Source organism: Semicossyphus pulcher, unplaced genomic scaffold (genome assembly GCF_022749685.1).
Source record: "Semicossyphus pulcher isolate SPU_LCO1_2020_fin unplaced genomic scaffold, fSemPul1.0.p SCAF_1, whole genome shotgun sequence".
NCBI classification, from domain to species: Eukaryota; Metazoa; Chordata; class Actinopteri; order Labriformes; family Labridae; genus Semicossyphus; species Semicossyphus pulcher.
The window spans coordinates 3,503,873-3,529,483 of record NW_027211603.1 but is presented as its reverse complement, the minus strand read 5'-3'; the positions used below and the strand labels follow the sequence as shown (position 1 = coordinate 3,529,483).

General features: G+C 41.8%; 1 protein-coding gene across 1 annotated transcript in view; it reads right to left on the bottom strand.

Moving 5' to 3' along the window:
• The window catches only part of samd4a (sterile alpha motif domain containing 4A), a 50,004-nt gene extending 24,644 nt beyond the window's left edge, over nucleotides 1-25,360 (bottom strand). The window contains exons 1-3 of the mRNA XM_069655527.1: nucleotides 25,244-25,360; nucleotides 23,474-24,197; nucleotides 276-863 (exon numbers count right to left, since the gene is read on the bottom strand). Coding sequence (XP_069511628.1) covers nucleotides 276-863; nucleotides 23,474-23,669 — 784 coding nt within the window. The 5' untranslated portion in view covers nucleotides 23,670-24,197; nucleotides 25,244-25,360. The remainder of the gene's footprint in view (nucleotides 1-275; nucleotides 864-23,473; nucleotides 24,198-25,243) is intronic.
• Between the last annotated feature and the right edge of the window lie 251 nt (nucleotides 25,361-25,611).

Genomic DNA, 25,611 nt, shown 5'->3' with positions numbered 1-25,611 from the left:
TGTTCTCTGCAATTAGGTAGAAAAAAAACATGTGCCTAATATATCGGTATCAAAATTAGCACTCCAAAAAGGGTGGGAAAATATCGGCGTATCGGCAAAAAATCTGATATCGTGCATCCCTAGGAAGATCTTATAACACAGCCATAAATCTTCACTAGTTTGAGTTTGAAATTGGAATACTTTCATGTCTCTTGTCATAAACTGATGCAGAGGATCCTCCTCTCTCTGTGTTTATTCTACTGAACTGCAGTATTAAAGAAGATGCCTTCACTTACTAGTGTTTCCAGTTCCAACAGTGTTGATAGTTGCTGGCACAGAGGATGACGGGTAGAGAAGGAGGTGCCCGTTCTCACAGCCCTGCTGCTGCTGATGCCAGCCTCCGCCCAGCCCCGAATCCCTGGAGCTCTGCCACCCGTTTAGGCGGTCATCTGAGCCGTAGCGCTGGTGGTGTAGTGAGTAGAGATTGCCTGATGAAGATGTGTTAGTGGAGGAGGAAGATCCTGATGAGCTGAGGGTGGATGGAGGAGTGGTCTGGTGGTGATGATGGTGGTGCTGCCCGGATGGAGGAGGCCTTTCCAGTGAGTCTCCTCGGGCAGCAGCCCTCTCCTCCAGGTGGTTGAGCCAAAGTGCCAGCGCAGCGCGGTCCTCCAGGGAGGTTGCAGGATGGATGAGGGCATAGGAAAGGAGCTGGCGAGACTCCTCCAGGTGATGACCATGCTCGATGGTGTGGGCCAGGATGCGTGGCAGCAAGCGCATGTACTCGCCCTTGGCTTCAACATTGCCGGGTTTAAGCAGGGGGAGATGGGTAAGGACAAGAGAGATGACCCGCTCCTTGGACTCACCCTGCCACTGGCTGATGACCCCTGTAGGTAGAGACAAAACACCATAGCATTACAAACCAATAACAATGGCTGCCCCCTAAAAATCAGTGTTTCAAAACATCAGTCCATCATCAGTGACATCAGTTTCATTTTACACAGAGCAATGCAGAAGAAACAGCATGGCAGGCTGAAAATGACCCTTTATCATTCACAAGCAGAGGTGTTTATCACCAGATGTCTCCACCTCTTTTAAACAAACAGAACCGGTGATTAAAACCCATAAAAACACAGATAATTGCAGTTTCATGTTAAAAATCAGTGTCTCTTTGATGCTTTTCTACAGGGCTTGGGGGCTGCGAGCCGAGGTGTCTTGAAACTTCAAACCTGACAGCATTCAGTTCCTACTGTTCTCTCCGTGCTGCCACATCGACTTATAAATGTGATATGTGGCGTGTGAGTGAAGGGAAAAACACGGTGCTTCACTGGTAATATTGGACCTTTATTTTATGACGTTTAAACATTTTATTTGAGTTTCAGTGAATTTATCAAACCTGGAATTTTAGGGAGGCAAGCTATAGGTGATGTCACTAGGTCCATCCCGCGGTTGGCATCACATAACCATGGTATTTTGGTCATGCGATTACTGTCACAGCCCTATCGCTTACGTCAGCTCATAAGCTGACTAAAATCCTTCATCCGGTTAAATGGTTTATTTGTTAAAAGATGGTGACATGACTAGACATATTTAAGAAGTATTGGGCTGGAAATTTTTAATGAACAGCTGACAGCAGACACTTATGGAAAACTCTCATAATGTTCACCTTAAAAGGTAAAACAAGAGGCTAATGTAGGCTGATACAGGAGTGGAAAAAAGTAACAAATAGTTGAATAAATGTAAAGACTAGAAAAACAGTTTTGACCGCCAAAATTCTGAGTCAGGTTCAGCCCACCAATAACGTACCATTAAACTCAAGAGTGTATGACTGTATGAATTCAAATGTAAGTGTCTCATTAGGTAAGACAAACAACCTAAAATTTCAGCTCGTGTGAGGATGCTGCTGCGTAATAGTAAGGCTGAAAGCTAAGGAGAGTGTAATTGATAGATGAACAGATGGATTAGTGAACACATGTACAGTTAAAAATAGACGACACAGGGATGATGTCAGGCCTGCTGCCCTGTCATCCTTCTATTTAGCTCTTTGCTCTGATCAGTTCTGCTCTGCTGGCGCTGGCTGTACAGCTCTATACATAACCTGGAGGTCACAGAGCTTTATTGTTGTCAGAGTCAGTAGGCCTTTAGGAGCCCATTCCTATCATCTTGGACTAGCGCTATAGATACCAATGGGTCAGGCCCACAGCATTGGACAGCCACACAAATAGAGACAGGACACAGGCCAGATTCACTTCCTGCTTGCTAGATGGGTCATACTTAACCCTAAAGATCTTGTCTCTAAATCTGACATGAGGTGAAACTAGAAAATACATCTGCTAGCCCTTCTGTCCAAAGATATCCCAATGTCACAGTCTACTTTGTGTTGATGTACAGCTCTTTCTGCCCTGTCGAGTGGGCAGCTGCAGCTCTGAGTGGCCAGATGGAAGACCACAGACCCCTGAAGCCTTCCACACAAGGTTCACATTCATTGCATCCTGTGAAAGATGACAAGGGCTGAAGGATTAAATAATTCAGGCTTGAGCCGACTCACGGCATGAACTGAGAGTATTGCAGACCCATTTATACATACAATCCTGTGCCTTTCTGGTCACAGAATAGTCAGCAGCATGTGCGTATCCTGGTAAGGAAACTTTTTCATATCAATCATATCCCACAAAAACCTATAGTTTCAGGCTTCATACCGGCAACTGAAAACTTTATCAACTCATTTTAAGTTCAGAAGTTTGTAATGAAAATACAAGGGGATTGTTTTTAAAATTAAAGAACTTATCCATGTCAGCTAATGTCAATGGGTGACATGATGGAACAGGACAGAGTGAACAAAAGTTCAGCTGACTGCTTAAACTGACAGACATGCAGCATAAAGACAGAGGAGGGGGGAAACTGAGGTAGAAACAAGTTTAAGGGAGAAGAGGAGAAAATAAATGGAAGGGTGGGAGGGGGTGAGGGATGGGGTGAGGCGTGTGAGTGGAGCCAGAGAGTTACTCCACTCTGCTCCAGAAATGATGTAATCCTTCATTCCTCTGAATGAGGCAAGCCTTGGTCCATCCGAGGACAGGAATTGTTCCGTGATTAACACTTTATGTATTTGTGAATGACTGGAAGATGAGAAAATGTAACACAGAAATCCTTTGAAATAATTTTCAGCAGTCTATGAAAAAGGTTGTTTACAACCACAAGTTGCAGGGAGATCATACGAAGGCCAGACTCATCATTACTGTTGCAACAGATATAATAACCAACTAGAACTACAATATCTTAAGCAATATATGGCAAAACTTTACAGTACTACTTGTTTATAGAAAATGTGTGTGAAGTATTTCTTCATCACAGAACCATTACAAATATTTTAAGTATTAACACATTATTAATCCTGTCTACAACTGATGTAAAGCTTTTTATGTATTAAAAGACATTACATTAAACCAATATGTATTTTGTGTTTTTAATGAATATTCAAAAAATCAACTGTAATGAGATTTTGTCCATTTAAAAATGATTTCTTCTTCTTCTTTTTTTTTTTTTTTAAAGATACCACACTTTAGCCTCTAATTATTACCTCTTATTATTGTAGTTAATTGTATAAGCTGAAGGAAACTTTTCAAGCACAAGGTTAATTTTGGTATATTTAATTTGTAGTTTGCTCACAGCCACCTTTAGCTTGCAAACCAGCGTTGTGACCAAAATATACTTTTAAGAAATGTCTAGAAACAGGACCACTCCTCTCAGCTAATACAGTCAGTGGTGATTTACCTTAAAAATAACATGACACTGGACAAATGAGCCTTTTCGGGACAGCCTCTGTCCTGCAATAAAACTGGTGGTAAGGTTCAATCTCACAGGAGAGCACTGTAACGGTTGGACAGAAACAGCAGAAATACAGTAGTTATTGTGATCAATGGTATTCTGTGTAAGCCAAACGTTAGTACTTTCTTCCCTGATAAATACTTTTAAACTAAATCAGAAGAGAAAGGCTGAAAAAAAGGCCTGAAAACGTAACACCTCGCAGTCAGGAAGCTTCTTCAGGCTTGTTGACCTCTCGCACTAAGCTTAAAAGGTCAAGCCTTGGAGCAGTTCCTCTCTCACTGAACAAACTTGAAACATCTCTCCCAGATCAAAGAGGGGTCACTGTAGAGGCATCCATCATAGGTCAAAGGTCAACTTCTAGGAGAAACACTGGACTTCCTATAACACAAATGTACCACATTCTACCCAGCAAGGCACAGACAGATAGAACTTTGCTATTAAGAAACCGACTAATTCTGGATGAATAAATGGCAAGAAATGTACAATAACAAAACAACACACCAAGTCACAAATGGAGAAGCTATTAAACTCTTCATTGATGATCATATTCACACATTAGAAAAAGCCAGAGAGCGTTTTCCCAGCCTGTGGCTCCCAACCCGGGCCTCAAGGGAAAGTGCTTACCTCATCCAACTGGAGTAAAAGGGAGGGGAGGAGAAATGAGGAAAGGAGAAGTCACTAAAGTAACATATGAGAGAAACACTAGAAACACTGTTTATATTTCTCCGACACTTTCTTTCACTCATTGTTTCATCAGCGTGAGCTTTACAGGAACTAGGTGTTGCTCTGTTGAATTCAGCCACCTCTGCTTCCCATCTGACAGAAAGGATGTGGAGATGGGCCTGGTACTTTAGTCAGCTCCATGATACATCTGAACCTGCCATATTTTAAAAATGTGAATAAAAAAAGAGCTAATACACATGCTAAGTAAAAAAAATGGATGCAAGTGTCTCGTACGCCAGGCAATAAACCATAGAGAGAGAAAGCCATGCGAGGTATTCAATGAGACAGAGCATGTTAGGACGTTCTTTTCTTTCATGCCAGACAGGGGGAAAGGGGCATGCTGGGAAGTGATGAATCACATCAGCATCATTGAGAAGAAATGGTGAAACAGAAAGTCAGACATTTGCAAACGCTAAAACCTCAGACAGAAAGTCATTTGTTTGGGGGCTGACACAGCATTTTGCTGATGCGAACAATGTCTGCTGCTGAACTCTGTGCCACCCTGGCCTGGCTCTGCCCTCTGACACCCGCTCTGGCACCAAGACAAGGGTGCTGCTGTAAATACGGCCCGGCCTCTCAGAGAATAATTCTCCCTCTGTCACTCTTACGTCACACTGCCCACGTTTGCTCCACAACCTGGCTGCTTTGTCTACGTTTTGTTTCTGTTGTACTTTCTTTAACGCAGACAGACGGATGGAGAGGTCAGCAGGTCACTGTGCATTTACACTACAATACACTCTATTGATCTCACCCTGTAATCTAACTGACAGTAGAGGCTACAATGTTATCTATTTAGTCATCTGCAGTTACTCATATCTGGCATTATGTTATTTATTTGGGAAGAACTTCAAAAGAAACTAAATCTAAGCAAAAACAGAGGACGCTCTGACATTTTAAAGTGCTTTGCAGATGACATACAAACTTTCCGGACCTGAAAAGTTTTCTTTGTCTTCCTTTCTTATCCGTCACCATTTTCTGGCTATGAAACACAAATATAACGTCCCCCCAGTCATAAGGTCTTAAGCACAGTTTGACACGTGTGCTCTAGACCTTTGTGACTGAGTTTGATACCACTGGTCTAGAGCCAGGGCACAAGACAAGGCACCATTTGATTATTGAGTCAGGGGTGTGACTCATTCTATTTTTATGTAAAACCTCTTGCTCAGTGATACCTCTTGATACAACACTGTCCACCTACGTGTACAAAACACAGCTGAATGCAACAAGTTCACCCTTGTTCTCTGAGGGTTGGTCAGCCCCATTCTGGGAAGCAGGGTTTTTAATAAGTTCCAGGTAATATGTGTATTAATAGAAGAAAATAAGCCCTCTTGACAAACCAAGATACTACACATTGCATGAACATGTTAACAAAACAGATGTCAGGAATATTGACTAAACAAATGAATTAATTAATACAGAAATAAAACAGGATTCAAATCAATGGCAAACAGTTTCTCCTCATCATCTGCCTAAAAAAGCCAGAAACTGCAACAAAAACTTACTTACTTACTTAATCTTCTTTGTTCCCTGTGGAACATAAGGCTGCCTAACTACTGAAACTCCATAATTTATATAATAATATATTTGTCACATATCCCAATAACATGACCCAGATGCCTCAGAGCAGCAGATGCACTTTAGGTTTAACTTTGACCCTGTGCTGGATACAGCGTGACCTCCTAACATCAGACTGTGATCACAAGACAGGAGGGACAGCGGAGGAAACAATGTGACTGTTGTAGCTCATTTGTTACACATTGGATATGTACAAACACAAGTAGACACAGACACTCCTACAACCCCCCACACACACACACACGTACAGGCTGTTTGTTAGATACTTGATTCCTTTCGTTCTAAATATAGACGGGTCAACAGCACACAAAGCCACAACAAGGCAGCAACACAACACATTAGACCATAGTGTTGGTAAGCAAAAACACACACTAACGCCCAATCACACTGACAATGCCTCACTAGTTCTGTGTGTTTGGGAGAATGAGACAGAAAGAGAGTGAATGTAGGTGTGTGGAGCAACAGTGTGTGGAAAAGTGTGCATCTACACTTGACCCTAACTCACCCCTAAAATAAGTTGCAACCATAAATGTGTGTGAGCGGATTGGATATTCACAAAATAAAGTTTGGAAGTTTGATGATTCGAAGCATGACTTACTGGTTAAAATATCTTGAGACTTTAATTTTGTCTGAATTTTGGCTCCCTGTGGACAGAAACAGTACGCCTGGTGTCATAAAGATCTTGATCTCGTTAGTGTGTGGTTTTAACAAGGTAGTTAACAACTTTGTTTTAACATGATATTTCTTTTTTTTAATACAGCTGTTTGCAGGATGCATAGCGATGAGGTAATGTATCTGTAAGTTGCTATGTAAAGCCGCTTTCCCACTGGTCAAAAAACCCACTAACACCCGCTAACACCCAGCTTTTTTGCTTAATGGGAAAGGTTACAATCGGCATTCGGACTCGGGTCAAATGACTCTGCAGTAGACCCGGGGTTATTGCCTCGGCTCTGTTCAGCAATGATGGGAACACAAAACACAGGTCAACACACTAATCTCCGCCCCCTTTCTGGTGTGATGCTATGCTCCGTCGGTAACTTCTGCAACTCCTCGTCATATCAGCTACAAATTACGCCCGTCTCTGTCCGAGCATCGCTCGAACATGATTTCAAATTTGTCAGCGCCGAGTTTGATAAGAAGAGAAGAAGAGATATTTTTTAATCCCCAAGGGGAAATTCAATTTTTTCACTCTGTACAAACATGGTACACACACAAGGAAGACACACACACACACACACACACCAATAGACTGAATGAGTAATCCCTGTTTACTAACCCTGTTTCGGGCGCGTTTCTGACGTCAGACAGTAATGCAGCAGAAAAGAGACCGAAAGCAGTATACTAGCGGGGCTTCCCAGGTCTGAAAAACCTGCGTCAACATGATAATTTTGGTGGGAAAGTGGTATAAGTAGTATCTGCTACAGTATACCAACACTCTATCATTCATATCAGCTTTTATTCCTTAAACTGGCTGATGTACTGCTCACTGAGAAACTTTGTCTCCAGGAGAGCCTTTGTTTACTTTACCCCACCAGAGAATAAGAATAACTACATAGAAATAGTCAGTCAATCTTCTCACTGATGGTCGCATTTGCTTGTCTAAGTCATATAAATGCATCAGTATTCAGTTTAGAATGTTTCACAACGTTTCAGAAACTCCACATAGTAGGTTTCAGGTTAAAATTAAGCTTTAGCTGAGGTGTAACCCTGGAGGGCTAATCTAGTCCATGGTATGTGTGTGTGTGTGTGTGTGTGTGTGTGTGTGTGTGTGTGTGTGTGTGTGTGTGTGTGTGTGAAAGAGAGAGTCCTCTAAACCTCTGTCCCGTGCTTCTCCTGTTAGCAAAACAAACATGAAGCTGGCTCACTTTGTCTCACTGCCGGCAACTTGCTATAGCTTTTGTTGTTTCAACACCACATCCGACACAGCGTGTTCCCTTTACCAACCTGAGAGCGAAAGAGAGCTGACTAACAATACACAGTGAAGAGGGCTTCATTTAGGAAAGGACCTGACAAGAAGGCTAATATGAGCTAGTTGAAACACAACGGAAGAGAGAAGGAGACATACTGGCAGGGGGGAAATGTCTGGAGGTGAATTAAAGGTCTGTGTGAAAGGTCCTGGGATTGATTTTTAAACCAGGGATATACAGTACTTTAACACATAACACTGAGTCAATGGGAAGACATTTGGATTAATTGTTCAGACAACTTAAAAAAAGTTGTGGAAGGAGAAAAAGAAGACTGGTGAGGAGAAGAGAGTTAAGACAGACGGAGTAGAAATGGGTGGAGTAAGGGGTGGGAGGGCGTAGAAAGGAAAAGTTCCCGCTCCTGCTTTCCGAGTGGATTCTCCAGCTCAGCAGTGGGGAATGTGCTGGCATACCACAGAGCCTGCTGCTGAAGAATGCAGTGATTCCTAACGGATACATAACCGCAGCTCACACACACACACACACACACACACACAAAGACCAAATCCCGGTCCTATCCCTACGCTACTCAATCTCTATTCAACGCTTAGTAAGACTGGTCTTTTTCACACAACACGTAATGAGCCACAACATCATGACCAGTGGTTTACACAAAACACTGGCATGAAATGCTGGTCTAGCAATATGTCATACGGTTGACGACGACATTACATCAGTGACATTTGGACCATTAGTGGCTTTTCCACAGGCATATTTTTTATCCTGTGTAACTATAAATGGGAAGAAGGACTAAGGACAAGGAAAACGGATTAAGATAAACTGCCTTTATTATTATAATATAACAATACAAAAACTAGGGAGTAATCATGGTAGAGACGTCTCTGAGAAAGTTACAAAACTTTCAAGCAATTCTCACCAACTTAGTTATACACAGAAAAAACTACTTACGCAGGACTTTGTGAAAGTTCATTTCAAAAGAAAACAAAAGCCTTACTCTTTGATTTCTTCTACAATTTCTTGAAAAAGTGTGATAAACCCTTCATAGCAGCTGCTGGGATTAATCCCAGCCCTGCAGCTCTCAGTTTTAACCTCTTTTTCACTCAACACAGAGTCCCACCCAAACACATCATCTTTAGGCATCAGTGGTTGGGCTCAGAATGGGACGACTGGACTACACTTAAGAGTTAACACTAAAACAAGAAAAGAGGAAGTTACACTCTTCATGTGGTCAGGTTTAATTACTTTTTGCTGGTATACACTGCACGCCAAAAATAAAGTAGCCACACTTCTGGGAGCATCATCGCTTAATCTAAAGGTGATTAAATATCTGTATATCTGTCCTACAGCAGTGAGAGGTGGTAAGAGGACGAGATGAAAAGAGTGAGATAAAGAAAAAGTGAGAAAACATTAGAATAAAGGTTGACCAAAAAAAATTCAACGAATAAAATACATCAGTCAAATTAATTTAAAGAGAAATAAGTTACAAGACAAAACCCATTAAAGCGAAACAGTAAAGGACACCAAGAACAAGTCTGCATTGAGATTGAGAAAGAGTCAATACTAAGAAACAAGACAATAAAATGTGTAGAGAAGCGACCACAAAAACAAAAGAAAAACAAGCAACAAATTATGGCTAAAAAGAAATGCAAAAATAAAGAAAGCAGAAAGAAACAAAAAACAGGAGACAGGATAAAAAAATCTTAAAGAGTGATGTAAGAAAAGAAGAAAAGTGAGGAGCTGGTCGGACAGTGTATATACAGTGAAAGAGGTGTGGTACTCTAAATATATGATCTAATGCTACACAACTTCACCCCACCCTGAGAGAGAGAGGGAGAGAGAGAAGGGGATAAACTGAGTCCATGTCCTGACAAGAAGTGCAGGCAGGCTCCCACAGGCCTAAACATAAGCTCTGCGGCCCTGTGCGTACTCACACACACATTCACACATATATGTGTATGTGGGAAGAGTGGGGCAGGAAAGGAAGGGGGAGGATACGAGATACAAAGAGGCAGACTGGAAAGTTCACCCATGTCAACAGGTTTCGACATAAAGGGGGAGAAAAGAGAGAGATGGCAAAGATTGCAAAATAAACAAGACATGTGGATCAAACATGCAATAAACAAAAGAGGAGGAAATAAACCAAAGAACCAAGAGAGGAGAAGAGGATGAAGACGAAAGAGAAACAGAAAGAAGGACAAGAAAGACGGCTTGAGAGAGAGAGAGAGTGATGTGGGATCAGTCTGACCTTGGCCTCATCCTGACCTACTGACACATAACTGACTGAGGGGCGAGAAGAAGGTGCAGGAGGAGGAGCAGTATAGTTTACTCCTGTCTAGTCTAGTTTGTTTTTTAATCCTTAAGTAAAGTTTAGCTCTTTCCCAGAGTGTCCCTCAACAATACAAAGGGAAGTCACTTTTCCATATTCACGTCCTATCAGACAAGTAGGAAAAAAAACACTGATGTTTGCCTTGCAGCTGTTAAATCATGAATGAGATATGGCACATTTTTCTACTGGAGATTGTCATGCCAGCCGGTTAACACAGTCAATAAAGAATTTCATATTACTGTTCCCCTAACTTTGTCAAATGTATAAATCGTTGTAGTGTGGATTATTCTCTTAAGGTCAGCTTCAGCTTCTGAAGTGCATATAAGATTAAGTTAAACTGTGGTGTGTCTGCTAACAGCAGAGGGGAGCAAAGTTATCCCTGTCCATCTAAATAATCAATAGTCAGTCATCATATCAGACAGGTGGAGTTGAGTGAGAAGAGACAGAAGGTCAAACTGGCTAAGTCAGCAGATATTTTACACTGGCTAATTCTCTCTTGCACACATGCTGCTGCTCCAGATATATGGACAATAGACAGTTTCACATAAAAATGACTGACATACATCCATTCTGTGTTAAGATGCACGGCATACACTTACTGACAGACAGAATCTGCTTTCAGTTTAGAGCATGGTCAGACAAATGTGCATGCAGGACCTGAAACAACCTTGTATCACACCTCACACCTCATCTGTGATGTAAAAACATCACATTAACAAACAGTCAACAAATGTAAAGTGTGCATCCAGCACTGGAGAAGCCACCTGTTACAGGGGACAAACACTATACTGTGCATCAGTCTGTCCCGTTTCCATCAACAGCTTCTCTTTCCATTACAGTCAGGTGGTGACTGTGGCAGAGGATACTCCTGTAACGGTTCAAAGCCTAACATGTCCTGTGTGTGGTTCATATCCTGTGTACGTTTGAGTAGAATAACAGAAAAAACAAAAACCTTATGGTTCGACTGACACATGAGTTATGAACTGGGGGCGCCTAAACTTAAATTTCAATTGGGGAATTGATTGAGGATCAATAAAGATTATAAAGATAAAGATAAACTTATCATTCAAATCATGGAGTGTGTATCTGGGGCACTTTAACAGAGAGGGATTCCTGTGACCAGTAATAGAACAGGAAATCAAAAGTCAAAGTGATACTAGACTGCTCAATTTATAGAACATTTTATAAAGCACAGCTCTCATCTCGTTTTCACATTGTGTGCAAGTCTTCTGTGTGTGTGTGTGTGTGTGTGTGTGTGTGTGTGTGTGTGCAGCAGTGCTGCTGTACAGTAGGTGTAAAGAAGGTCTTTTCCTCTTGCATGCTTATTTATTTATACTGTGTAATGTTTTAAACAGTGGCAAAGATGAGTGTGTGTATTCTTCTAAAGAGGGAAGCACCTGCCTGTGTGCGTGTCTCCCTTCCACAGGAAAAGGAAAAGCATCATCACAGCTACTGTACACGCCAGCAGGCAGCTCTTTTGGCTTCATCAGGGTAGAGTCCTCTTCAACATGTCTGACATCATCCCACATCCACTCTGAGCCTCATTCAAACCTGGTCTGCCAAGTCCAGAAACCCAGGTGGAGCCATTACTATAAAACTTGCTGCTCGTTCAGAAAAGAAAAAACCATTACAGGTTTTCTCCAGCACCTAGAAAGTGTTCATCCACATTTAACCTGCCATTAATCTAAACATGTCTATTAACTATATTTTTCAAAATCATCGACTGATATAAACAATTGTTTCAGCCCGTGTGCTACATTTCAAACACTTTGTCATAATGGATGCAAACCCTTCACCTAGACATCCCCCAAACATTAGTAGCAGTAAATAATGTACAAGTACAAAAACAAACTTCTTGTCTTTTGTAAAAAATCTGATTATCAATAAGATTTCCTGTTGAACAGAAAGAGAAGCAGACGGTCACACTTATTCATGGGTAGAATTCCTCTCCGTTCTAAGAATGAATACGGGGGAACATTTTTTATCTATGATATTAAAAGGTGAGATAAGATTAATAAGAGTGGTTTTTAGTTTAACCCAAATAATTTGGTCTCCTGTGGTAAATCCACAGCACAAATATTAATGTCCTTCTGTCCTGCGAGTCTACTTGTAGTAGGTTATTAGACATATCTTGTTTCTGTGTTTTTGTGAATGAAGAGGCTACATGGTTTTTTATTGTCTGGTATTTTTCCCAGGAGTGGGGGAGGTTTCCTAGTAAAGGACACGACTGCTGTTTGAATGGAGAACAATTCTTTGCTATCCTTTACTCCAACCCCCCTCCGTTCCCACTTCCTCTTGAGTCTTTCAGCAACATCCCCTCTTCTCCCTTGCTGCAGTAGTAACTGGTGGTTGGAGGTCTGGAGGAAGCGAGTGGGGGCTGAAAGCAGGGCAAATGATTTGCAGTCTACCTGTGGAAGCGTACGTAGCGCTCCAGTGTTCAGAAAGCTTTGAATGTGGCAGTCACAGCTATGCTGGGAATGTGAACCTCCACTCTGCCAGGGCTGGACCAGAGAAGCCCACAACTCTATTTAAGGAAATGGCAGTCAGGAGCCCATCAGCCACTCTCTCTGCTGCTCCATTTCTCTGTCTGTCTCTCACTCTGCTCAAAGCCCCTCTGCTTCCTTTCTTGTACAAGAATGATAATTATTTTCCTTTGTGCAGGAAAGGTTTATTTCTGTACCTGCTGGGAAGAAAGACAACACACAACCAAAGTGAAAAGGTTGGGCACTGACACACACACACACACATACATACACACATACACAGCAGTGGTTTGGGTAATTGTTTCCTGTACATTTGTGAGCTTAATAGGGATGTGTTATTGTAAACCGCTTTAGTCCTGTGGTCTGCCACATAACAACAAAAACAAAAACAAGCTAGTCAAAGAGAGAAGTTTGAAAGAAGGGGAAAGTTTGAGTCTACTTAAAGAAGGTTTCCTTTACTGCTTAATTTCAATGGTTGCTTTTAAGTATGCAGCACTGACATTCATAGCAAAAATGACATAATAAAGATTGTAACAATAGAGTTAGACATCTGGCTTGCACTAAATATCTGCTATCCATATTGTCCACTTCTCAAATTAAAATAACGTTTGTCACTATCACAACAAGTATTTCATTCATTCATTCATACCAGATGTTAACCCTGTGTTTAAAAGACCGTTAAATGCTATAGATATATTTCACTGAACAAGCTGAATATTGGTGCTGAATGTGTCTGTAATATCAGCATACCTGATACAAACAACAATTAACTAACATGGTGACCACGCCAGAACTCCTGCACTATTGCTCAAGTGTGTGTTTGTGTGTAGGGGTCACTGATGCAATAAAGCAAATGCTTGTGATGTACATTCGACTGTCAGGTGGAATGTGGAGTCTGGGTCTGTGAGTGAGAGACCGACTGGTTTACCCAGCATCCTCAGCTGTCCACAGCCTGGGAGATACGGCCTCAGCATCTGGCTGTAACACCATGTGAGTAGATACAGCACAAATACACACACAGAAGCCCATTCAGAAAAATACAGCCAGAGTCGACGAGAGCCCTATTCTATGTGGTATATCAAGAGCCAGTTTCATGGAGAACAATGCTAACTGGCTCACTATGAAGCAAAAAGCAATTCTGTTTACTATCGAGACATTTAAAAAGTAATTGTTGCTGCTCCAACCTGTCATGAACAATCTTCATCTGGGGCACCTTGAATCTGAAAACCGTTTGCACTGATCTGCTCTGTTTTCCCACTTGAACGACACAGTTTCCCAGAACTGCGTGAAACGGTGTGTAATATGCTTAAGGTGTCTTTTCTCTTGTTTGGGGGCAGTGTCAGAGGTTTAATCCAATCCACATGTATATAAACCCCACCATATTCAAAAAGGCAGTGTGCTTGCTTAGCACAAAATACACAACCAATACTAACATAAAAATGTTGCTAGGTTTTGTATTGGCTGGTTTTTGCCTTGAAGTAAGCGACTTGGTTAGTCATGAAGCAGGCAATAAACACAGCTTCCTGAAGGACTCTGCTTTTGATGAGGTCATTTCCACCCGCCAGTGGATTCAAAGACCACTGTTGTATGGTTGTCTCTGCAACCGTTACCATGGGGCTCTCTCACTGGCTGGTTCTGCTGATGTCACTCTGTGTGTCGTGGCCAACACTGTGTCAACCGATCAGAAGTAGTGAGAGTGTGGTCGGCGGCGCCATGCTGTGTCTCCACTGTCAGGGTCCATTGATGTGAGGACAGAGAGGACAGTCAGAGACACAGCTGAGGCTGCAGCGGAGCTCCACATTAAGGTTTTGGCTCAGCTGCCGAGGGCTGGCAAACTAAAAACGCCTCTGCCTAATTGTTGTGTCAGCAACCCTTCCTGTATTTAGACGTCTTTTGCCTTTTTTCAAAAATATTTTATTAATAAGAAGAGTTCCTGTGAGAGCAGTGAGGGCTGCACGATATTGGAAAAAATTTACATCGCCAAAACTTTTTGTTCTGTAATATTTATTGCGAAACTATACCAGATAAACGCAGTGTGTTTTTATGTACATACATTTATCGATCATACTTTTTATTATTGGGGCTTTAAAGTCTATTTTCTTCTAACAAAACAAAACCCCCCTCCTACTTTTACCACTCTTGGTTCAGTGACTCTGACAGCCTTATGAAAAAGTAGAGAGTTCAGGTGGAGCGACACGTTTCTTAATAAAGTAAATTCACACAGACTTGCCGGATGCAGTGGTGTGACTTATACATGATGTCATCCACCATCTCTAACGGTGTTCAAATGTACAGTATGTGCTGAAGGTGTAGTCGGTAAAAGTAAACACTCCACGGCACGTCCTCTCCGTGAACGGTCTGTTTATGTAGCCACAGAATTAACCAGCACAGGGATGAGGTGCTGCTGATAACAGGAATACACTCACTTATAAGCCACCTTGCGTAACGGAGCGCCTGCCTCGATCGTCCCGCCAACATTATCTGTGACAGTGGCAGCATCGTGTGCCCTGTTTACAGTTTACAGGCAGGTGGCACACAGACTGCAGCTCACTCTACTTTTGTTGTAGATCAGTCATGGAAAACAAGAAAACGGCAGGTTTTCCTTTTGCACCAAGCAACAACAAAGTAGTAGCTTGACATGTTTCACTTAATTTGCTTCACTATTGAACGTCCTGCAATGTGACTATTGCACATGCGCACATCGCAATTGTTAAACGATAAATCATGCAGCCCTAGTAGACACGTCTTAGGAGCGATATCATGTGCTCATATTCGATCATCAAAGATGTATCTGCATCTTTTTAAAATAGGCTACAAAATATACTCATTATGCACCATTATGCACATCTGTAAAATCTAATGGTATCTTATTTAATTAATATGATACAACAACTCTGCTGTTGATTCTACCTTTACAAAGAATACACTGAGGTTAGAGTTCAGTTGGACCCCTCGATCAGTGATCAGAGATTATGATCTGTTGAGCTGCAACAATGGAAAATTAATGCCCACTATTTTATCATTTCAGTCCATGTAAAACATTTGCTGGTTGCTTCTTAAACTATAACTGGGTGACAGTGTGCAGACCAAGGACCATCGTTTTCCTTGGTCCAAGTCAAACTTATGTTATTTTGTGTGCAGCCTTGTTGTTTGTACAGACCTTCTTGTCTGTGAAGCTAAGACTGGATGGCTCCTGAGCTTAAACAGCCTCTTACACAAGAAGTGCACTGTATAGCACAGCCAGCTGCCTGGGTGTGGGGTGGGGATGGGGAAGGGCTAGGCTGAGGGTCTGGATGGCTATGTGGGGAAACATTATACGCCTGTATGTCTGGTCTGGTCAGGACGAGACTGACTGGTCATCTTTGAGACATACTGGTATCCCTCACCTGTTCTCACCCTCTCTCGTTCTCTCTTGCACACTCTCACTCTCCTTTACACACACACACACACACACACACACACACACACGGTTCCAATTTCCTTGTTTCTAATAGGGGACGCAAATTAAGACAACGTTTTCAATGACACATTATATTTGTGGTTTGGTTTACACTGAATTATGCTACTATCCATAATAGATTCTATCTAGATTTAGGCACTTGTCTTCTGATTAAATTCACTAAGGTTGTCAGTCACTGTACATAATATAAGACATTTCGCTTATATGCACCTTGATATGTTTTGATGCATCCCAAGAACTAAATAATACCACTATTCCATTATTAACTTAATAGTCTAATTTCAGTGAGTGTCTCTAAACATGCAGAGTTCCAAGTGGAAAGCATTAAAAGTGTGTTGATATCTGTTAGCTAAACTGTGGTGGTCAGATTAACCCAGCCTGTATGGGACTATTAAAAGCTACACTTTCTAAGGTAAATATAGGTAAGAAGTCAAATTTAAAAACCCTAACAAATAATTTAGATCCTTTGAGAACAATAAACAATAAACAATATAGCTTCCCTGTAAAATGTAGAATAGTAGATAAAGAAAGAGCAACAATGTTCTCCCCACAACGTCCAACTAAACTTTCATTTGACATTCAGACTGAGCCAAACCAGCAGCCTACTCTGTAGGAGTGTTTATTGCTGCAGATATGCTTCTTTACTCGGATTAGATTGGCTGAGACCTACTATAATGTCCCTTCATGTGTGCATAGCAATGAAGGTCAAGGCATCAGTAACACACAACTTTTGTTTTCTATTTTACTTACTGACCATTTGCGAATGTTTGAGTGACTAAGCGAGAACTGTGGCCTCTGAGCAACCGTTCAAATGTTTGTCTTCATTTTCCTGCTGTACCAAAAACATACAAAACCCTTTTCACACCCAAAAGCCACAATGTGCGACAAACTGTTCATTTTGTGTACCCTAAAACCCTATCATTGTGTATTCACTGTGTATTCTTCCTTAACGCCAGTCGTCTGACTTCTCAATCATGACTGATGATAGTGTATCTGTTAGGTTGAGGTTTGGTGTAAACATACACAGAGCATGGTGCAGTAATCCAACATGCTGGTGGAAAGTAAAGCTGGGATCAAAGTTATAAAGAAACACAGACGGGTTTCAGTGACAAACTAAACCTCACAGATTTATGAAGCGCTTGATTGCATAATCCACACTATCAGTGGAATCTTGTACGTCTCTCTCACAGATAAATATTAAGAGCCTGACATGTCTGAGGCGTCCAGTAGCTTCCAACAGCAACAAAGTCCTATTGGCAGCTCTTCATTAGTCCAAGTTTGTGTCTATCCTCTTGTTTTTAAACACACACACACACGCACGCACGCACACGCACACACACCTGGAATGGAGAACTGAAAAGAAAAAGCCTTTGCTGTAGAGGCTGAAGGGAAAAGACGAGCGTTATTTCTTTTTCCCCTCTGCTCGTTTTGGCAGGTCGTCTGTCCCCATTCCTGAGGTTCAGTACGAGTTCACAGAACACGCCGTCAACTTCCAGAAATAAACTGTTTGCTCATGCGTGGGTGCGATGAAATAGTTTGGACAGAGACAAGAGTTTTCTCTCTCTCTTTGACAGAACTGCCAATGACACGTTTAGGAAGGATGTTGACAAATACAGCTTGAATGGGTGTTAGTCTAATGTAGTCCTAGTGAGCTTGAGAGACTAAAGTTAAAGGGTTATACCTGTGTTTATCTAATCACAAGTTATTATTCATTATTTGGTTTGTATGACTCTGTTTTATCATTTAATGGTTGTTGTGGCTGCTTTCTGCCAATCATCCCTGGGAAGGAAACAAAAACTAAAGCAATTGACAAATTTAATTTTCTTTTAATGGCTGTTTTTCAGTGAAACTGCTGTTTGACACTATGAAATCTCGGGGAAAGTCAGTCCAGGCGGAGAAAGTGTTGAATTAATTTCAGCTGTAAAAGGTTCCACTATTCTCTGAGTCTCCATTTTTTCCCTTCTACTCCCCACCCATCCCTCCTCCTCCCCGCCTCACCCTCCCCTCTTCCATACCGCGGTGTACTCAGGAGACCTTAGCTCCACTGAAGGTGGAATCAGTTTTCCTTTTCCACCGTGTCTTTTTCCCCCACACTGGAAAAGCCCTCGTCCAACCTCGCTGAGTGCCTTATTCAAGTGTGCTACGACGTGCCCACATTCCTAGACAGTATCCCCAACACCGGAACCGTTTACCGCCTCAGCCGGGAATGCTGATTTCCAGCCCAGGTTTTCATCAGACCTAGTTTAGGCAGAGAACAACTCAACAGGAATTCACTGAGTAATACTAGCCATTATACAACGCAGACTTTCCCTCCATGTCAGTCATCTTACACACAGACAAATGCAGAGGTGTGCTTTCTCTCTTTCTCTCTCTCTCTCTCTCTCTACAATATTAGAAGCAAAGCTAGTGCCTGCAGCTCAAATGAAAAGTAATAATTTAGCTGGAAGTCATATTTTGACCTAGATTCAAAATGCATTTCAAATTTAGATTCACTACTGAACTTTTTTGGTTTAAACTACGTTAGCTAACTATGCTCAGATGACTAGCGACTAACTCAAGAGAATTTCATCGTAATAACACTGAAATGGATAAATTCTCCATTGAACACACAATGACAGCAACTGCTGCCACATCTCTGCCCTTCAGCTCTTAACACAGCTGCTCGTACATATTGAATCTCTGCCTGCCTCCTTCCAGCTCAAACAGGCGTGCAGGCCAGGTCAGCAGTATACCACACCACTAGAAAATGAAGTTAGTCATTCAGAACACCAGGCCCACTGTCCTATCCTAACCCCACCCCTTACACTAACTCTACTACACTCTGTGTCAGTCTTGTGTTAGGTGTATATGTGTGTGTGTGTGTGTGTGTGTGTGTGTGTGTGTGTGTGCGTGTGTGTCATCCTTCAGACGGCACTCTTCTGCCTATTCATGTCCTCTCAAGTTGATCGGATATTGTCCCTCTTGGGATTGTCTCAAAAGAAGTTTTGTTCTGCTCAGAGGGAGAAAAAACAGGAAGCTACATTCCTTAATAACCACGACTGAAATGCTGCAGGCTATCAGTCAAAAATCACTGAACAAAACCAGGATTTAAACCCTCTCTCTGTGGTTTCTCACATGAAAAACAGTCAAACCTGTGAGGTGATTTTGTTGGGATGATTATGGCTGAGCTGTTCATTCTGATATGCTGAGGCTTTAAAGCACACACTTAAAAGCAACCAAACAACTCACAGGATTGAGTTAAAAATAACATAAAAAACAACAATAAAAGTAAATCCTGTGTGATGAAACTCTGCCTGTCTTTCAGTCAGATAGTGACCCCACATTGATTGCAATTGCTTCTCAAGTCCCAAATAAAGTCGCATCACTCGCTGGGTCCTAAAACAAGGCAGCCTCTCAGCCGCTCGGAGAAGTAGGTCACTGAGGATTCCATTCATTTGTACAGCGCTTTCCAAATAGTTGCGCTTTTCCACTCAGCCCAAGACTTCCAGCTGCATGTTAACCCTTTAACAGCCTGCAGCTCTCATTTCTGCAACAGCACCAACACCATACTGCAGTTATTACAGACCAGTTAATAAAATAACAACAGTGTATAAAGGGCACATGGTCTTAGAAAGACAGTTTAAACCATGAATGATTAGTGGTTTTGTTTCTAAACTGACCCAGCCAGTAGCGATTACCAACTACAAGCAGATACTAAAAGGCTCTACTCCCATGTGTTTTTAATGGGCTATTTTTAGATTTTCATGATCAATGTTGTAAAATTGATCAAAATGCAGGTATTCACTGTTTTATTTATATTGTCACAAATAAGGCAATAAAAATAACTTACATGATACGTTTCCTACCAAGCTTGTAAGAATTATTCAAGGAAGTCTAACAAAACATTTCAAGTACCGAGCTTTACATGCTCCTTGTATAGCTGTGGAAACTGGAAAATCATAACCAAAGCAAGATCTTTACTGGCCCAGTAAAACAGCAAACTGGTGAATCTGCCTTACTCTGGCACATACGCTCTCAAACAAGCTAATGCAACATACCACAGGGATCATGTAACCAGACAACCTTGTCAATCTCACTCTTTTCAGCAGCATGTGTCCTGACAGTAAGTCTTTACTAAACTGAATCAGGGGGCGGGAAGTGACCACACACTGACAGAGGTGGGAGAAAGCACAGGTGTACAGCCCAAAAACTTTTTTAACTGTGAACACCAAATTAGCAATATTTGAAAGTTTATGAAAGACTGATGTCCATGTCTGGAGAATTAGCAAAAAGCAAACCAGCGCATGGTGAAAGTGAAACCACTGTACTATATGGAACGGCTACATTTACATGAACATAATAATGGCAACTAATGAAAGAACTGAGAAACAGTAAATAAAACTTTTTAATTTACAAACTCACTGCACTGTTTTGTTTGCTTGGTGACTTCGTCTTGACCTTTGACATCTGTACATTGGAATAATTATAACAAACAAATGGAAAGATTGAAGTGAAATCCTGGAGTGTTGACATGAGTGTGCTTACTGTGACATTATCTGCATGGGTCTGATCATGGCATACATTTAGAAAAGGGAATTTTCTTAGACTTTACAATGTGATTTCAAACCACATGGTTACCACACATTGTAAATCCCTGACCTGATGACACAGAGCAGGCAGTCATCAGTCTGCTCAGAGGCAAAAACCTCAACAGGGAATTTCTCAAGGATCCAAACTTTCTCACTATGTTAGGTGGAATCCTTCTGCCTCCGTTTTTGACTGTACAAAGTAAAAAATAGCATAAGCCCTGTAGCTCATCCAGAATGACCTATGAAACTAAATCTTTTTTTGATTCAGTTTGTTTGTGTTGGAATAATCTGTTTTCAGTAAACAAGAGTTGTAATAAAGCGAGCTAGGTATAAACAGTTAGAAACATGAAATTATGAAAGAGAATTTGGTTCATCATTTGAAATACAATTAGGTCACAGAATGTGCTGAGTGAGCAAAAACCAAAAGCACTAGCATGTTTCAGATGTAACATCATTTCCAAATTTTTGCTAATTGATATATTTTTCTTGTACTGTCTGCAATATATTTAACTTTCAGACAGCCACGATGTCAGCTTTAAATGAAGTATTTGTAGGTTTGTCAGGTTTAATTAAAATTGAATGACAATCATAATCAAGGCACATGTGACAAAATACTGGGATGTGGGGTTCAGGTCACAGCCCCTAACTGCACATGATTTTAGTATACAGTGACTATTCGAATCACAAACCAATCACAGCAACAAATGAAATTATACTTTAACTCACAGACCTTTTCATTGTGTCATTTATACAGACACTGACCAAAAACTGGACTCTTTCCATAAACAGTCACCTTTTTTCATGTAGTTTTTCCACCAAAACTATAAATCAGAGTCTTCCTAGTTAAATATAAATTCAAAAAGAGTTTGAGATTGAAATATAACTGTGACCCCATCATCACCATAAAGATCAGAAGACAGGGTCTATTTGACTCACACATGATGCACTGTACTCTGAAACTCTAACAAAAGAGAAAAAAAACTGTTGTTGAGTTGTAAGAAGACGTCATCCCTCCCTCCACCACCTCCCAGTGTCATCAATCTGCTTTGATCTCTGACAGTATGAACCACCCTGACGTTGGGAGGGGTCGGCTGAGGAAACTTCATATAGTGTGCTTTGATGTCTCCTGCTTTATATTAAACAATAACAAGGAGCAGCCAGCATTAACTGCAGCCACTACCCATTGTAAACCCTGATGGAAACTCCATGTAATGGGTGTGAGTGTCACTGCAGGGCAGGGCCATTATGTCAGCCCGGTGTAAGCCATCAGATGTGTTTTTGCGTGCAGATGTTGCCATAGGTACACACAGACGCCTGCTCTTCAGCAGCAGCAGCAGTGCTCCTTTCTATTTTTCATGAGCCCAGTTGGTTGCCAGGGTTTTTGTTTCCATGGCCACGCTGCAGTCTGATGCAACAAAACCCAGCCAGAACCCCCCTTGGGTGCCTTGGCGCGATACCAACCCAGGGAGCGATACAGCACTATAGGCTGGCACACAGATTAACTGACTGACTGACTGATGTCTCCAGCCAGCCCCAGTGCCAGCTGAGCTAACACTATACACAATCTCAGCATCCTTCCACATTCACTTACTGACTGGCTACAGTTCAGCGCAACACTTTGCACAGTTTCATAACAGCAGTGATTCAGCTATTTATTACTCTTGATGGATCTGCAGGAATGTTTGGGACAGGAAATGTATTCTAATGCTAGCGAGGAGCCTACATGTGTGTGCTTTCCTGTGTGTTTGTTCCAGGGAAAGAGCTACAGTTCCTTTGGGAAAACATGCCCTTGAAAGCTAAAAATCGACAACTTTGAATTATAAAATGAGGGGTAAAATGAGGCAACTGCCTCTCTCTTTCTGATCAGAAAACAAACGAGTGTTCAACCAGAGGAACACCTAGTGACACTGCCTACTGCATGAACAATGACTATCACAAAAACTCAAATATTAAAGTGTAGAGCATGTAACAACTAGAGCCTGACAGAAATATCTCTCAGAGGATATCATGCAGCTGATATTGGCCTAGCGTTATTCTATATGCTCCTTTATGAACACATTTTGACATAACATATAATTAAAATGCTTGATCATTTTGTAGTTTGATGCTTGAGCAAATTTGTTCCTGAAATATTCATGCCAATAAAGCCTTTAAATGTGAATTGGATTATTGTTAAAAACAATGTTTGGGGTGATTTAGGAATTGTGTCATCCCATAGTTGGTCCAGCAGAGCACACTACAACTTGAAAGTTTAATACCTTTAGTACTGTCTGCCTTTCTTCTAGAAGAGCCTCACAGATAAGCAGACAATGATCCATTCTAGAACTGGTTGGCAATGTTTAGTAAAGTTTTTTTTCCATATCATATCAATGCACAATCTGAGTGAAAAATGTCTTTTCATTCCAGCTCAAAACTACTATATTTGCTGCCACATAGATAGGTAAGGGGGGGTTGTCCTTATTAAAATGGAATCAGTATCAGACAAAAATATCTGTAACAGTCTGGCAACAACTGCTGCTGAATGACTCCTGTTAGTGCCTGTAAATGCATCTTTATCATACCTAAGAGTTTGTAGTAGCAGTCGACAGTGTCTGAGAAGCTTGCCATCTTACCTGGGTTGTTGGCCTCTCCCTCCAGGACCTGCAGTTCGGTGCACTCGGCGAGGGAGTGCTCCAGACAGAGCTGCAGGAACCGTGCCTGGGTCCGGCTCACCCTCTTCAGCAGGGACAGCAGAGCCACCGTCTGCTCGCACTCGTTCCATCCCTTGAACCAGCTGGCTAGCACGCCCACCTGATCGCGAAACATCATGGTCTGTGAGCCGGGACTGTAGGCGGGCTGATTGTTGTGTGCCGGGCTTGGCTTAGAGGTGTGGGGAGTGACTCCAAGAGACTTGACACAGATGGTTTGGATAAAACTAATGGGAGGATAGCGGTGTTCTTATCTGCTTATTGTTGACGTTACAATGCACAGGGCAAGGGGGGTTGGGGGGTCACGCAATTGTTGAAGTTTCAGCTGATGCACTGTGATGCCATTCTTAGCTTTCTTTGCGACAGCAGGTCAGCAGTCTCAAAATGTGATTCGCCCACAGCTGGTACTGGATATATTCCTGCTGCCGAGGTTTCTGCACCGTCTTCTTCTTCTGTCTGATAATCTCCGTTGTTGAGGGTATAGGGGGTTTGCTACTCTTCTAGCTCGGCATTAGTTGATATGAGCTGCTCTTGGCTGCTTAGTCCCAAAGGGGATTGATATTTGATGAGTCAGCCTTCTTCCAGCACACTCTGTGTCACATCAGCTTCAGCCTCACTGGCATTTTTCTTCAGGGAATCCCTCTTAAGCCTGCAGGAGGATGTTAGAAGTTAGGGGAGGGAGGAAAAACACATACTTAACAGACAATGCTCTCAGTGCTTATATTTTTACACGTCTCTTCCTCTCTTTCAGACTTTCACAGTGCAGTGGATAAGACAGCCTCAGTGGAAATGCGACAGTCTCCCTGTTGCTTCAGCTCTGCAGACTTTTTGCTGCTGCAATGGAGGGGAAAACAGCCTTCAAAAACTCATACATGCATTTATAGCTCGACTCCTCGCTGCTGCCTATGCGCATAGGCTTGTGGCATTCACCACCGGGACAAAAATAAATAAATTTCGTTTTTGGTATCCACCCATTACTAAAAATATAGCTGTCGGTACTACTGGCGCTGCATCCCGGAATTTTCCAAAGAAAGGACGCCGGGTTATCGACGGCGGCGGCCGTTGGCAGGGCTGTGTGCCATAGAGACTTCAGTCCGTTAATTTAATGACAGGTTATTCTCATAAAGCTATATTTTAAACCGAGGATAGGCTGTAGCAGTGAGTTTTAGCCGAAGAAGAGTAAGCTAGGAGCAGACTCCAGGTTTCAGGGCTGAGCGTTAGCCGCTGTCTAAAACTGTCACTTTGCTTCATCAGCACACAGGGAATGACCGTTGGCGGATGTGTGAGGGTATGTGTGTATGTGTATGTGTGTGTGTGTGAGAGAGAGAGAGCAGTTAGTAAAAATAAAAACGAATTTGTTTAATCGTGTCTGTCCATATTTCTACCTACAACCGTGTAAGAGTTCAACTTTAACGTAGTAAGTAGACGTTAGCAAAGTTGCCATTCCCAACAAACGTTAGCACCACAACTAACTGACATTAACGGCTGTGAATTCCCAGTAACCGTTACCATTAACTCAATTGAAAAAGCGTTAGCTAGCAGTGAAATTGAAACAGTAAGGCATTTTTTGGATTAAAAACTGAAACCGAAAACGAGAGTGGACAAAATAACGACAAATACACATTTAGAAACTTTAGTTTAACATTTTTTAACTGTCAGAGAAATATGTGGGTGGACGAACTTAGTGGTTCTTACCTCCTGGCGCACTTTGCATCGTTGGGTTTGTCTCAGGACGGGCGAGAGGCTCAGCTTTTTCGGGGAGCGGTGCCCCTTCACTCCGGGTCTGTGTGATTTGCCATCTTGACTAACTTTTCCTCTGTCTCTCTCCAGCAGACGGGTTGCTCGGCTGCTCTGGTCTAAAGCAACGCGGTCAAGCTGGATTGCATATAGAGCGTAACTTCCTGTTTCAAATATTTCAAAATAAAGCCGTGCATTCAGTGCGGCGTGGCCAGACAATTGCGTTTAGTGGGCCTCGCTTGAAAAGTGCTTTACAAATAAAAATATATATACAATTATTCTTTATTAATTTATATAAATATTTGTGTAAATAAATGTATATTTAA